Source organism: Rhinoderma darwinii, chromosome 2, assembly GCF_050947455.1.
Source record: "Rhinoderma darwinii isolate aRhiDar2 chromosome 2, aRhiDar2.hap1, whole genome shotgun sequence".
Lineage (NCBI taxonomy): Eukaryota > Metazoa > Chordata > Amphibia > Anura > Rhinodermatidae > Rhinoderma > Rhinoderma darwinii.
In genome coordinates, this window is record NC_134688.1 from 37,740,522 (window position 1) to 37,755,304 (window position 14,783).

General features: G+C 49.5%; 1 protein-coding gene across 7 annotated transcripts in view; it reads left to right on the forward strand.

Annotated features, from left to right (window-relative positions):
* Positions 1 to 6,054: 6,054 nt before the first annotated feature.
* DYNC2H1 (dynein cytoplasmic 2 heavy chain 1) overlaps positions 6,055 to 14,783 on the forward strand; it is a 372,805-nt gene continuing 364,076 nt past the window's right edge. For 4 of the 7 annotated variants that reach the window (XM_075851538.1, XM_075851539.1, XM_075851540.1 and 1 more), the window contains exons 1-2: positions 6,056 to 6,367; positions 9,437 to 9,607. In XM_075851538.1, the coding sequence (XP_075707653.1) occupies positions 6,182 to 6,367; positions 9,437 to 9,607 (357 nt within the window). In that variant the 5' untranslated portion in view covers positions 6,056 to 6,181. Of the gene's footprint in view, positions 6,368 to 9,436; positions 9,608 to 14,783 lie in introns of all 7 variants that reach the window. The other 3 variants (XR_012881305.1, XM_075851543.1, XM_075851542.1) reach the window with 1 other exon arrangement.

Consider the following 14,783-nt stretch of genomic DNA (forward strand, 5'->3'; position numbering starts at 1 on the left):
TAATTACTCTATGGGGCCGTTCAGACTGTCAGTGATTTTCACGCAGCGTGTGTCCGTGTGTCCGCTGCGTAAAACTCACGACATGTCCGATATTTGTGCATTGTTGTTCGCGCATCACGCACCCATTGACGTCAATGGGTGCGTGAAAATCCCGCCCAGCACTTCCGCAGCAGTATAAACTATGAATCACGCAGCCGCGCATCATACGCTGCTGCCACACGGAGCTGTTATGGACCTTTTGCATGCGCAAAACGCCACGTTTTTGCGCACGCAAAAAGCACACGCTCGTGTAAATCCGGCCTTAGGGTAGGAACACACTAGGCATGAACACTGCGGATTTTATGCAACACATTTCATTGTGGAAAATCCGCAGCGTATCACAGTCGCAGCCGAGTGGATGAGATTAGAACAAATCTCATTCACACGCTGCAAAAATAATGGACCTCCAGTGTGGCTTTTTAAGCCGCAACATGTCAATTTATGCTGCAGAATCGCTGCTCCTCTGTTGCGGAAATGCTGCGGTTCTGCCGCAAAAATCACACATGAGAAAAAAAAAAGGCACTTTTTTAAATTTATAAAAAAGTTTAGACTTGCCCCGGCCGTAGTCCTGGTGACGCGATCCTCTATTCTTAGCGCAGCCCGGCCTCCTGTCATGACGTTTCATCCCATGTGACTGCTGCAGCGGTCACATGGTCTACAGCGTCATCCCAGGAGGCGGGGCTACGTTCAGAAGAGAGAGATGCGTCACCAGGACTACGGCCGGGGCAAGTCTAAACATTTTTTTCCCCTGCAGGATTCCCGCAGCGGACATGCCTCACGAAACCTGAGCCACTATTTGGTGCGGTTTTGCTGGCAGAATTCCCTGCGGCTACCAGGGCGGATAAGCTGTGTAGTTTTACTCAGCATATCCGCCTAGTGTGTCCCTTATGATGTCGCTCCTGGAGCTGCTGCCGGTCTCTAAATAGGCAGTTGGTTCAGTAGAATTTTGAATTCTTTTTTTTTGTGAATCAGCTTAAAAAAATACAAAACTTTTGTGTTAGGGCCTGTTCACATCACCGTTCGCTTCCGCTCCGGGGTTCCGTCTGAGGTTTCTGTCGGGTGAACCCCGCAACGGAAAGTGAAAGTGACAGAACAGCTTCCGTTTCCGTCAGCATTAGCGCAGTCGACTACGCTATTGATTCCGTCCGAAAACCTGCCGGAACGGTGACGAACGGAAACCATTAGCGATGTTTCCGTCACCATTGAGATCAATCGTGACTGAAACGGAAGCTGTGCTGTCACTTTCACTTTCCGTTGCGGGGTTCACCCGACAGAAACCTCAGACGGAACCCCGGAGCGGAAGCGAACGGTGATGTGAACAGGCCCTAACACAAAAGTTTTGTATTTTTTTAAGCTGGTTCACAAAAAAAAAAGAATTCCAAATTCTACTGGACCAATTGCCTATTTAGAGAGCGGCAGCAGCTCCAGGAGCGACATCATAAGGGACACACTAGGCGGATATGCTGAGTAAAACTACAGAGCTTATCCGCCCCGGTAGCCGCAGGGAATTCTGCCAGCAAAACCGCACCAAATAGTGGCGCAGGTTTGGTGAGGCGTGTCCGCTGCGGGAATCCTGCAGGGAAAAAAAAGTTTAGACTTGCCCCGGCCGTATTTTAGGTGACGCGTCTCTCTCTTCTGAACGTAGCCCCGCCTCCTGGGATGACGCTGTAGACCATGTGACCGCTGCAGCAGTCACATGGGATGAAACGTCATGACAGGAGGCCGGGCTGCGCTAAGAATAGAGGATCGCGTCACCAGGACTACGGCCGGGGCAAGTCTAAACTTTTTTATAAATGTAAAAAAGTACCTTTTTTTTTCTCATTTGTGATTTTTGCGGCAGAACCGCAGCATTTCCGCAACAGAGGAGCAGCGATTCCACAGAATACATTGACATGCTGCGGCTTAAAAAGCCAAAAAGCCACACTGCAGGTCCATTTTTTTTGCAGCGTGTGGATGAGATTTGTTCAAATCTCATCCACTCGGCTGCGACTGTAATACGCTGCGGATTTTCCACAATAAAATGTGTTGCATAAAATTCGCAGCGTCCATGCCTAGTGTGTTCCTACCCTAAGGCCGGATTTAAACAAGCGTGTGCTTTTTGCGTGCGTAAAAAACGTGGCGCGCATGCAAAAGGTCCATAACAGCTCCGTGTGGCAGCAGCGTATGATGCGTGGCTGCGTGATTTTCGCGCAGCCGCCATCATTATGACACTCTGTATGTATGTTTGTAGCACGTGGTGCTTTTCTGTTTTCATTCATAGTTTATACGGCTGCGGAAGTGCTTGGCGTGATTTTCACGCACCCATTGACTTCAATGGGTGCGTGATGCGCGAACAATGCACAAATATCGGACATGTCGTGAGTTTTACGCAGCGGACACACGCTGCGTGAAAATCACTGACAGTCTGCACGGCCCCATAGAGTAACATAGGTCCGTGCGAGGCGCGTGAAAATCACGCACGTTGCACGGACGTATTACACGTTCGTCTGAATAAGCCCTAACAATAAGGCCCAGTTCACAGAGTTTTTGGGCCTTGATATTGACTCGGACACTGCGTCAGAATCAGCACCAAACAACTTCCAAAACCGCCTCCCATTGATTTAATCTGAAATCAATGAGAGTAAGGGGGGATTCACACGAGCGTGTATTCGGTCCGTGCGGGCCGCGTGGTTTTCACGCGGCACGCATGGACCAATACAAGTCTATGGGGCAGTACAGACAGTCCGTGCTTTTTGCGCAGCGTTTGTCTGCTGCGCAAAAAGCGCGACAGGTTCAATAACTCTGCGTATTTCGCGCATCACGCACCCATTGAAGTCAATGGGTGCGTGAAAATCACGCGCACCACACGGAAGCACTTCCGTGGGACGAACGTGATTCGCGCAACAGCAGTGAAAAGGATGAATGAAAACAGAAAAGCACCACGTGCTTTTCTGTTTCCAAGCATCCAAACGGAGTGTCTTTGCGAGGAGCGAACCCCGACAACCGAGGCAAACTTCACCGGGTTCGGCCAAACTAGTTTTGGCCGAACCCGGCAAAAAAATTTCCGGTCCGCGACGTCGGGAGAGATTCACTGTGCATGGTGCTGAAAGAGTTAAACTGTTTCAGCACCATGGACAGTGACTTGCGATCCCAAAATACATGAACCTGTAAAAAAACCTGAAGTTCTAACTTACCGATTACTCCTGTCTCCTTCCTGCAGTCCGACCTCCCGGGATGACACTTCAGTTCAAGTGACAGCTCCAGCCAATCACAGGCCAAGCACAGGCTGCAGCCAATCACAGGCTGCAGCGGTCACTTGGACTGCCGCGTCATCCAGGGAGGTGGGGCCCGATGTCAAGAGAGGCGCGTCACCAAGGACGCGTCACCAAGGACGCGTCACCAAGGCAACGGCCGGGAAGTTCTCGGTAAGTAGGAACTTTATCTTTTTTTTTTACATGTTTTTCCCTGTTGTGTTCGGCATTCACTGTCGAGGGTGCTGAAAGAGTTAGCTCTTTCAGCACCTTGGACAGTGACGGGCGTCGACAAGCCTCATCTCTATGATGCCGGCTGCGCGAAAATCACGCAGCCGCGCATCAGACACGCATGACACACGCAGCTGTCAAATGGTTTTTGCGCTTGCAAAACGCCGTGTTGTTTGCGCGCGCAAAAACGCAACGCTCGTGTGAATCTACCCTAAGTCGCAGAAAAAAGAAAAAGCAGCACGTCCTTTCTTGCCGCGGTTCCGCCTCTGACCTGCCATCGAAATCAATGGGAGGCAGAAAATGCATTTTTCGCTGCGTTTTTTGTCTGCTGTCCTCAATCGCAGCGGGCAAAAAACGCAGCAAAAAACGCAGCAAGATAGTGTGGGCAGGTCAAAATCTGCCTCAAAATTCTTTAAGGAATATTGAGGCAGATTTTTTCGGCCTGCAAAATACTCTGTGTGAACAGGGCCATACTTAAACAGCACTTTGACACACTTTACTCACCGTGTCAGAAGAGCTGCTCCCACTCCAGTCCTCTTCAGGCGATGTCTTCGGTCCAGACGTCGTCCTTCACCTCCAGGCTCCAGAAAATGGCGGGGATCGTAGAACTGCCGCCGCGCAAGAACTAGACTCCTCCCCCTCTCCTTACGCAGCTACGCTCTGGAGGAGGAGGAGGCGGAGTCGGACGAGGAGGCAGACGAGGAGGAGGACGAGGAGGACAAGGAGGATGAGGAGGCGGAGGACAAGGAGGAGGCGGGCCAGCAGGTAAGTAACCGTGCGCCGCTGTCCCTGTGTGGCTGTCCTTCCCCGTCGATGTACTTGTGTTGCTCCCTCTCGGCGGTGCGCCTGGTCGTTCGCACGTGGGCGCGCGCTTGCGGTCGTGCGCGCTCGTACGCGCGCAAGCGGTGGTGTTTCGCGGCGCGGCGGCGGTGATGAGGGGGGCCCGAAGCAGCTCACGACATTGTTTTGGTGAAAAGAACAGGCCCCATTGCAGGGGCTTGTTTTTTTTCTACCAAAAGCAAGTCGCGGCAGTTGCCGGGCCCCCCTTTCAATTAAGTTTGGCCGGGCCCCCTACAGTACTACCCCTAATACCCCCCTGATGGCGGCCCTGCACACACACACACATAAAAATATATATATTAAAAGTTCAAAAATGAAAACCTTTTCCCATAACATCTATGTAAAAAAAATTAACGTAATTGGTATTGCCGCTTTTGTAAAAGTCTGAACTATTACAAAATAATATTATTTAACCTGCAGGGTGACCACAGTAAAAAAAATAAATATGTAAATGTTGCCAGAATTGCTGTTTTTTGGTCACCTCGTCTCCCACTAAAAATCGAATAAAGTGATCAAAAAGTCTTATGTACCAATAAAAACGACAGCTCGCCCCGCAAAAAAATAAGCTATCACATCGCTCAAGATGGAAAAATGAAAAAGTTATGGCTCTCAGAATATGGCGACACAAATTTGATTTTGAACAAATATTTTTTTCCTTGTAGAATAAAAACCCTAAAAAAAGATACATATTTGGGTATCGCCATAATCTAATTCACCTGCAGAATAAAATTCACATGATGTTTTTTCCAATTCCAGTTTCCTAGGACATTATATGGTACAATAAATGGTGCCGTGAAAAACTACAACTCACAAAAACAAGCCCTCATACGACTATATGGACAGAATAATACAATAGTTATGGCTATTGGTGGAAAGGAAAAAGTGAAAATTAAAAACGGCTACAGAGGGAAGGGGTTAATCTGCAAGTAGCATGCCCCGTTCATCTGACACACGCTGCCGTGGGGGAGAGACTGGCACGCCATCTGTACGCATTTCTTTGGCATGCTCAGGATGTTTTCCCTGATTTTTTTTGAGCCGTTTTTTTAAAAAATACGCTGCCGACACAAGTGAACGTCCACATCTGTATGAGGGTATATACACACGCAAACTCAAAAACGGCTGAAAATACGGAGCTTTTTTCAAGGGAAAACAGCTCCTGATTTTCAGACGTTTTTTGAGCAACTCGCGTTTGTCGCTGCAGTTTTTTATTGTCGTTTTTGGAGCCGTTTTCAATAGTCTATGAAAAACGGCTCCAAAAAAGTCCCAAGAACAGACCGTCGGAACAGAACGCTGTTTTTCCCATTGAAATCAACGGCTAGATGTTTGCAGGCGTTCTGCTTCAGATTTTTCGGCCGTTTACTGCCAAAAAATAAGTCGTGTGAAAATACCCTGACTGTTAAAAACTCTAGTCAGCCGTTTCTTCGTTAAATTGTAAAGCTGGGTGACAACCTATGTGGGGGCCATTGCAGTAAGACCCCAACCAGGGTTGTCATTCAGCTTTCCTGGACTCCTTATGCTGCAATACAGGAGTGAGAAGTCAGGAGTCCTGAACACTTCCTAGTGACGGCCGGACAGTGTAATGGTGGACATATTAGTTGCTTCCCAGTTCTCCCAGATACAGATAAGAAGAACACGAGGAGACCACTGTAAGGTTTCACATTCCATCCCCTTTCTATGCGCGCGTCCCAGACGTTCTATTTGTGTACGCGCACGTCTTTTACGTCGCCGCCATGTTTGCGGAGGCAGTTGTGGCTGATCTCATGTTGCTATGGTAGCGGCTCTTCAACAATCTCTCGTAGCCGGATAGAAGTGTCAGGTCGCCTGGTTGTACAGCGGGGAAGATGCCGACGGCCGCTGGAGGAGACCGTAGGAAGGACTTCATTGTCAGCACTGTGTACAACTACTTCGGGCTGCCGGCTGGAGAGCGGCTCTCTGACTGTGCTGAGCTGGACCGCTTTCTTGATGATGGCAACGAATTCGTCCTGTCAGCGAGAAAAGCCGGGGCCCGGGTACTGCTCGTCAATAAGGTACATGACCGGCAGGGAACGAGGAGCCCCGCTGACCTGTCCTAGAGATGGGGGCTCCTCTGCTGTTCTGTCCTAGAGATGGGGGGCTCCTCCGCTGTTCTGTCCTAGAGATGGGGGCTCCTCTGCTGTTCTGTCCTAGAGATGGGGGGCTCCTCCGCTGTTCTGTCCTAGAGATGGGGGCACCTCTGCTGTTCTGTCCTAGAGATGGGTGCTCCTCTGCTGTTCTGTCCTAGAGATGGGGGCTCCTCCGCTGTTCTGTCCTAGAGATGGGGGCTCCTCTGCTGTTCTGTCCTAGAGATGGGGGCTCCTCTGCTGTTCTGTCCTAGAGATGGGGGCTCCTCTGCTGTTCTGTCCTAGAGATGGGGGGCTCCTCCGCTGTTCTGTCCTAGAGATGGGGGGGGGGGCTCCTTCGCTCTTCTGTCCTAGAGATGGGGGGCTCCTCCGCTGTTCTGTCCTAGAGATGGGGGGCTCCTCCGCTGTTCTGTCCTAGAGATGGGGGGCTCCTTCGCTGTTCTGTCCTAGAGATGGGGGCTCCTCTGCTGTTCTATCCTAGAGATGGGGGGCTCCTCTGCTGTTCTATCCTAGAGATGGGGGCTCCTCTGCTGTTCTGTCCTAGAGATGGGGGGCTCCTCCGCTGTTCTGTCCTAGAGATGGGGGGCTCCTCCGCTGTTCTGTCCTAGAGATGGGGGGCTCCTCCGCTGTTCTGTCCTAGAGATGGGGGGCTCCTCCGCTGTTCTGTCCTAGAGATGGGGGGCTCCTTCGCTGTTCTGTCCTAGAGATGGGGGCTCCTCTGCTGTTCTATCCTAGAGATGGGGGGCTCCTCTGCTGTTCTATCCTAGAGATGGGGGCTCCTCTGCTGTTCTATCCTAGAGATGGGGGCTCCTCCGCTGTTCTATCCTAGAGATGGGGGCTCCTCTGCTGTTCTATCCTAGAGATGGGGGCTCCTCTGCTGTTCTATCCTAGAGATGGGGGCTCCTCTGCTGTTCTATCCTAGAGATGGGGGCTCCTCTGCTGTTCTATCCTAGAGATGGGGGCTCCTCTGCTGTTCTATCCTAGAGATGGGGGCTCCTCTGCTGTTCTATCCTAGAGATGGGGGCACCTCTGCTGTTCTATCCTAGAGATGGGGGCACCTCTGCTGTTCTATCCTAGAGATGGGGGCTCCTCCGCTGTTCTGTCCTAGAGATGGGGGGCTCCTCCGCTGTTCTGTCCTAGAGATGGGGGGCTCCTCCGCTGTTCTGTCCTAGAGATGGGGGCTCCTCCGCTGTTCTGTCCTAGAGATGGGGGCTCCTCTGCTGTTCTGTCCTAGAGATGGGGGCTCCTCTGCTGTTCTGTCCTAGAGATGGGGGGCTCCTCCGCTGTTCTGTCCTAGAGATGGGGGCTCCTCCGCTGTTCTGTCCTAGAGATGGGGGCTCCTCTGCTGTTCTGTCCTAGAGATGGGGGGCTCCTCTGCTGTTCTGTCCTAGAGATGGGGGGTTCCTCTGCTGTTCTGTCCTAGAGATGGGGGGCTCCTCCGCTGTTCTGTCCTAGAGATGGGGGCTCCTCCGCTGTTCTGTCCTAGAGATGGGGGCTCCTCTGCTGTTCTGTCCTAGAGATGGGGGGCTCCTCTGCTGTTCTGTCCTAGAGATGGGGGGTTCCTCTGCTCTTCTGTCCTAGAGATGGGGGGCTCCTCTGCTGTTCTGTCCTAGAGATGGGGGGCTCCTCTGCTGTTCTGTCCTAGGGATGGGGGCTCCTCCGCTGTTCTGTCCTAGAGATGGGGGGCTCCTCCGCTGTTCTGTCCTAGAGATGGAGGCTCCTCTGCTGTTCTGTCCTAGAGATGGGGGGCTCCTCTGCTGTTCTGTCCTAGAGATGGGGGGCTCCTCTGCTGTTCTGTCCTAGAGATGGTGGGCTCCTCCGCTGTTCTGTCCTAGGGATGGGGGCTCCTCTGCTGTTCTATCCTAGAGATGGGGGCTCCTCTGCTGTTCTATCCTAGAGATGGGGGCTCCTCTGCTGTTCTATCCTAGAGATGGGGGCTCCTCTGCTGTTCTGTCCTAGAGATGGAGGGCTCCTTTGCTGTTCTGTCCTAGAGATGGAGGGCTCCTCCGCTGTTCTGTCCTAGAGATGGGGGCTCCTCCGCTGTTCTGTCCTAGAGATGGGGGCTCCTCCGCTGTTCTGTCCTAGAGATGGGGGCTCCTCCGCTGTTCTGTCTTAGAGATGGGGGCTCCTCCGCTGTTCTGTCCTAGAGATGGGGGCTCCTCCGCTGTTCTGTCCTAGAGATGGGGGCTCCTCCGCTGTTCTGTCCTAGAGATGGGGGCTCCTCCGCTGTTCTGTCCTAGAGATGGGGGCTCCTCCGCTGTTCTGTCCTAGAGATGGGGGCTCCTCCGCTGTTCTGTCCTAGAGATGGGGGCTCCTCTGCCGTTCTATCCTAGTTATGGGGGGCTCCTCCGCCGTTCTATCCTAGAGATGGGGGGCTCCTCCGCCGTTCTGTCCTAGAGATGGGGGGCTCCTCCGCCGTTCTGTCCTAGAGATGGGGGGCTCCTCCGCCGTTCTGTCCTAGAGATGGGGGCTCCTCCGCTGTTCTGTCCTAGAGATGGGGGCTCGTCTGCTGTACTATCTTAGAGATGGGGGCACCGCCGCTGTTCTATCCTAGAGATGGGGGGGCTCCTCCACTGTTCTGTCCTGGAGTTGGGGGGGCTCCTCCGCTGTTCTGTCCTGGAGTTGGGGGGGTTCCTCCGCAGAAGCAATGTAAGGACCTTACAGGCTTTTTCTTCCTCGAGCAGTCTCTATTTGGGAAGAGATGATTCCTCTGCATGAACCGGCTGTTTGTAACATAAAGATTTAGCTATTTTTGTTACATCTGGTCTTAAAAAAGCTGTGTGACCAGAATGACGGTGACACATCTCCCTCTGACATGGTGCTGTATAACTAGGCAGATAAGCTCTTCAGGACAGGGACAGTAGGAAAGCTGGGTGACATCCCTACCTGTAATAGAGCCAGTATTGGCAGCCGGTCATCTCTGAGGAGGTTCACAGTGAACTTGCTTGATGATGACTTATGACTATATACTTATGTGTTTCTGCTTCCACCCGGTAGGTTGAACCTGGTGATACCAAGGAGAAGGTTCTTGTCTTCTTTAAAATCCGTCCAGAAGTCATCACTGAGGAGAACCTGCATGAAAATGTCCTGGTTTCCTCCATGTTAGACTCTCCTATCAATACCTTGTACCAGGCGGTCAGACAGATATTTGCTCCATTGTTATTGAAGGTGAGTAGCCGACAGGTTTATTGTCTGTATGTTGTTTTCTTTCCATTTATAATGGATACGATACCTGGATAAACGCAAGAAATCTAATGATGGCAAATTACCACCTTTGGTTAAAGTGACACTCCGGGACAAAGCCAGTTTTTCGCCAGAGTGGAGTCGCCCATTACATCCTTAAATGTTTATCAACACTGTCATTGCCGATCGGAGATCCACTGGTTTCTTCTGGCAGGCCGCACCTTCAGCCTATCTGCATGTACAGAGATAAGTCAGTCATTCCTTATACATACAGGTAACCATAAGTCATGACAACTACCGCCCGGCACCTAACTGTACATGCAGGCTGCAGAAGTTGACAGAACACCTCTGTAGATCCCCTCTTCGTCAGGGGCCGCGTAGGTGAGAATTCGGTATTGAGGTGGTCGTCTTCACTGAAAACCCAGCTTTTGCCCAGTGTCCCTTTTAAATAGGTTGTCTCACGAAGATGACCCGTTCTCTAAGACCTTATTCACACGGCAGCGTTTCCCGGCCGTGTGACGGCCGTTCGTGAAATGGCCGCAGTAGGAACAATAGACCCCTAATGGGGCTATTCACACGACCGATTTTTTGACAGCGCGGGAAACTCGGCCATCAAAATATGGGACATGCCCTATTTTCGGCCGTTCGCCCGGCTCCCATAGAAGTCTATGGGGCCGGGTAATAAACAGCCATCACTGGAATGTGCCCCGAGTGATGGCCGTGTCTTCCATCGCTCGCTCGCTCTCCTTCTCCTCCTCACAGTGCGAAGTGCATGTGAGGAGGAGGGTATTTTTTTTGCTCCCTGTAGGAGCGGAATCCCCAATCCCCGGCCACAGCTTCAGCAACGCTGTGGCCGGGGATTGGGGATTCCGCTTCAGAAGTGCCTGACGTCACTGTGTCCATATATGGACACAGTGAAGTCAGGGTCTTCTCCTGGAGCCGAAACACCAGCCACAGGGTTGGGGATTCCGCTTGAGGAGAAGTCCCTGACTTCACTGACACAGTGACATCATGTACTTCTGAAGCGGAATCCCCGACCCTGTGGCCGGTGTTTCCGCTCCAGGAGAAGTCCCCGACTTCACTGTGTCCATATATGGACACAGTGACGTCAGGCGCTTCTGAAGCGGAATCCCCAATCCCCGGCCACAGCGTTGGCGAAGCTGTGGCCGGGGATTGGGGATTCCGCTCCTATAGGGAGCAAAAAAAAATACCCTCCTCCTCCTCCTCACATGCACTTCACACTGTGAGAAGGAGAGCGAGCGACGGAAGACATGGCCGTCACTCGGGACACATTCTAGTGATGGCCGTGTATTACCCGGCCCCACTTCTATGGGGGCCGGGAGAACGGCCGAAAATAGGGCATGTCCCATATTTTGATGGCCGAGTTTCCCGCACTGTCAAAAAATCGGTCGTGTGAATAGCCCCATTAGGGGCTATTGTTCCTACTGCGGCCGTGTGACCGTGTCGTGTGAATAAGGTCTTAGGAGAGCTGGCCGGGTGACCTTGAGTTTGGCTTCTGGAACTCCCAGCAATTAGCTGTTCTCTCTGGGGGTAACTGCATCTCCATACAGCTCCCCAGCAGTGGCCCCTGGTTGAGAAATATCATATTAGATGCTGGCCCTTCAAATGGTTGACCATATACATGAATTAGGGCCATCTGAGTGGAAGCCGCTATTACTTAACGGCTCCCTGCTCTGACCAATAGTGGGGGGGTCCTGAACGGGGGACCCTCCTCTCTGGCATCCATATGCCCTAATAAAGCAATGCAAACAGGGGCCATCTTTATGAGAGAGAGCACTTTATGGCGGATTGTACACGATGGACTGGTCACACAATCACTAGATCACAACCCCATTGAGCTCTTATGGGATGCGTTGTATTGTATGGTTAGGGAATAAAATCCTACAAGTCAGGCGCACCTCTGGGAAGTTATGGGCTTAAATCTCCCCTGAAAATGACAGCTATAAAATGCTAAACATCTACTGAAAATGGAGAATTCTCTGATGAATACAGAGTTTATCGTTTCTGATCAATTCATTGGGTATCCTAAACAAAACCAGTAAAAACTCTTTAAAAAAACAAAACATAAATTTGTTTGTGATTCTAAACATTTGTTTGATGCTGTGAATTACATACTGTATAGTAGGGTCTTGTTCACATGGAGCTAAAAAAACGAGATGTAAACGTGCCAAAAACACTGGCATTTTTGTAAGGCGCTTATTAAAATACAGAGGTTTTTGATGCACATTCTCCGTGTTTTTTTGTGCGCGCTTTCTGCGCGTTTCTTTGTCGCGTAATTAGGACTCACAATGACTATGGGAATTAGGTAAGTTTTCTGTGCCAAAGAATTTCCCTTTTCCCCTACGCGACACAGTTTTTAAATACGCTAGTGTAAAAAAAAAAACCTTCATATGCACTAACGGTGCGCTTTCCCATTGATGTCAATTGGAAGCTTAAATCATGCGTCAAATACATGCCGTGTGAACAGGGCCTTAATCACATAGATGGTGCGTGGAGTAATAGGTAGTTAAATGAAAGGCCCAGGCGCATCAGACTACTCCTCCAGATTTGGACAGCGTTATCCAAAACTAGTACAGTAGTAATGTGTGTCTGGTGGGGGCAGGGAGGCTGTCACAATGCAGGGGTGACAGGGGCCATTCTGTGTTCCCTCCATTGATAAAATACAGGCTGCCATATATAGTGCCTACATTCTACTATAGGCTCTTATAATACCTGTGCATGTATAGGTAATACATAGTGTACACCACACAGCGGATTTGTTGTGGATTTTCAGCAGCAACATCCGCAATTGTTCCGAGCAGATTTTGCTGTGGCTTTTACCCCTTCTGCAGTAAACCGGGAGAAATCCGCAGTGAACGTTCGTAACAGAATGAGCGTACTGTGGATTTGAAATAGTGCAGCATGCTCAGATATTCATGTGGAAAATGCTCAGCATCATGTGGATACGATTTTTTTAAAGTCCCATCTACGTGCCTGCAGCAGTCTTCGTCTGTGGCTTTTCCTCCAGCAAATCCGGACAGAAAATCTTCAACAAATCCGCAGTGTGTGCAGGGGACCTAAGGGTCCACAGTGGTTCTTTTGTGGTTTTTCCACTGCAATTAAACCATAACATGTGGTCCTTGTCTTAATCACCGAAAACCTGCAGAATGAGACTACACATGGTTTGTTTGTAGTCTGTTTCCATGGAGACACATACATCTGTAGGATATTTTTTATTTTTTTTTGTAAATTCTATGTTTATTAATTTTGAAAGAACAACAGACCATGACAATGCAAGTTCCATCGGACATAATTATAGTCAGTCAGTCTAGAAGTCACGCAATGAAAAATACATAGACTGCGACCCATAAACTCAATACGATATTAGACAATCATATCCAATTACTAGTAAAGTGGAGAATCCAAGAATATTAGGACCTGCAGGTACCAAGGAACTCACATAAAACACAAAACAGTGACATACACCAGCAAAAAACTGCAATCTTTTGGAATCTCTCAGAATCTCTCACCCGTAACATCCTTAATGGCCCTTTCAATCTGAGTCCAGAAGTTTACAATCCTAGAGCATGACCACCAAATATGAGAAAGTGACTGCGCGGCATGGCCACATCTCCATCATGAACTCGTGGGTATAAGGTGCAATTTATGAAGATAAACCGGAGTGCGATACCTTCGCGTGACTAGTTTATAAGAATTTTCCTGGTATTTCACAGAGCGTAAAAAACCTTGACTACGAGACAACATAAGCGACACCTCCTTCTCAGACAATGTAACACCTAATTCCTTCTCCCATTCCACCAAGAAGGGGGGTTTCAATGGGGAAAGATTAAGAAGAAGACCCTTATATATGGTGCATAATGGGTATCGGGAGGGTTTGGTGGTGTTAAATTTGCAGTTGCATGTTGAAGTAAAATCGCGTGTATGGAGGAAAGTCATTGAGGAAGCAGGCCGACTAGTACCAGGTAGCAGCGTCAAAAGAGAATTCAAATCTGGGGCGGCTGGAAATTCAGCAACATCATTCATTTTCAAAACATTGAGTAAAGGCCATAACAAGGAATTAATAGCTGTAGTCCCATCAGTATAGATAGGAAGTACCCCCAAGGGAGCTAAAGAAGAGACTTGCCCCGTGGCCAAGGTTAGAGCCGGTGACTTCTGACACGTTTTGAGCATACCTCTAGTTACATCACTGACCAGTATCCCCTTCGGGGGAAGAGGGAGTTTAACCCACAACAAAGGAAGCCGCTCTTCCGAGAGGACCTCCCGCTCAATATCGAGATAGATTGTTTTAAGTGAAGGATTAGCTAACTGCGCCCAACGCAAAAGTTGAATAGCTTCATAATAAGTTCTCAAATCTGGCAATGCCATGCCACCCTTCGCTTTTTTAAGGGTAAGAAATCTGTATTCTATCCTGGAATGTTTCCCATTCCTTAAGAATTGGATTTAAAAGACTTTTAAAATTATAAAATAAACTGGATGGGAGATCGATGGGCAGACTCTGCAAAGTATATAGGATCTGAGAAAGCACATAAGTAGCCAACAAGTTCTTTCTGCCCATCAAGGATAAAGAGGGAATTCTGAGTGTGGAAAGGAATTTTTTCATTTTCAGGAAAAGAGGGGAAAAATTCAGGGAGTAAAGTTTATTGGTATCAGCCGGGATCCTCATCCCCAAATGTTTGATAACAGTATGGGGCAATTTAAAAGAAGCAATGGTTTGCAGTCTCGAGAGTTGATCCATAGGAAGGGCAATGCCTAGGGCTTCCGACTTTTCCTAATTAATTTTAAAATTCGAGATCAGCCCAAACTGAGTGAATATATCTAATATCAGAGGAAATGCCTCCACAGGGTTCGTGACTATCAGTAACAAATCGTCCGACAGCTGCCAATGTATGTGTATGATTACCCAATTGCAGACCATGTATGCCCTCTGTTTGTCTGAACTTAGAAAGAAGAGTTTCCATCATAAGAATAAACCGGGAAGGGGACAAGGGACAACCCTGTCTGGTCCCATTAAATATAGGAAAAGGCTCTGACAAGGTACCATTAATTTGATGTCTGGCTGAGGGGGATCTATAAAGGGAGAAAATAGCCTCAATAAATGGGAGAGGGAAATTAAATTTAAGTAAGGTGGCCTTCATGTACT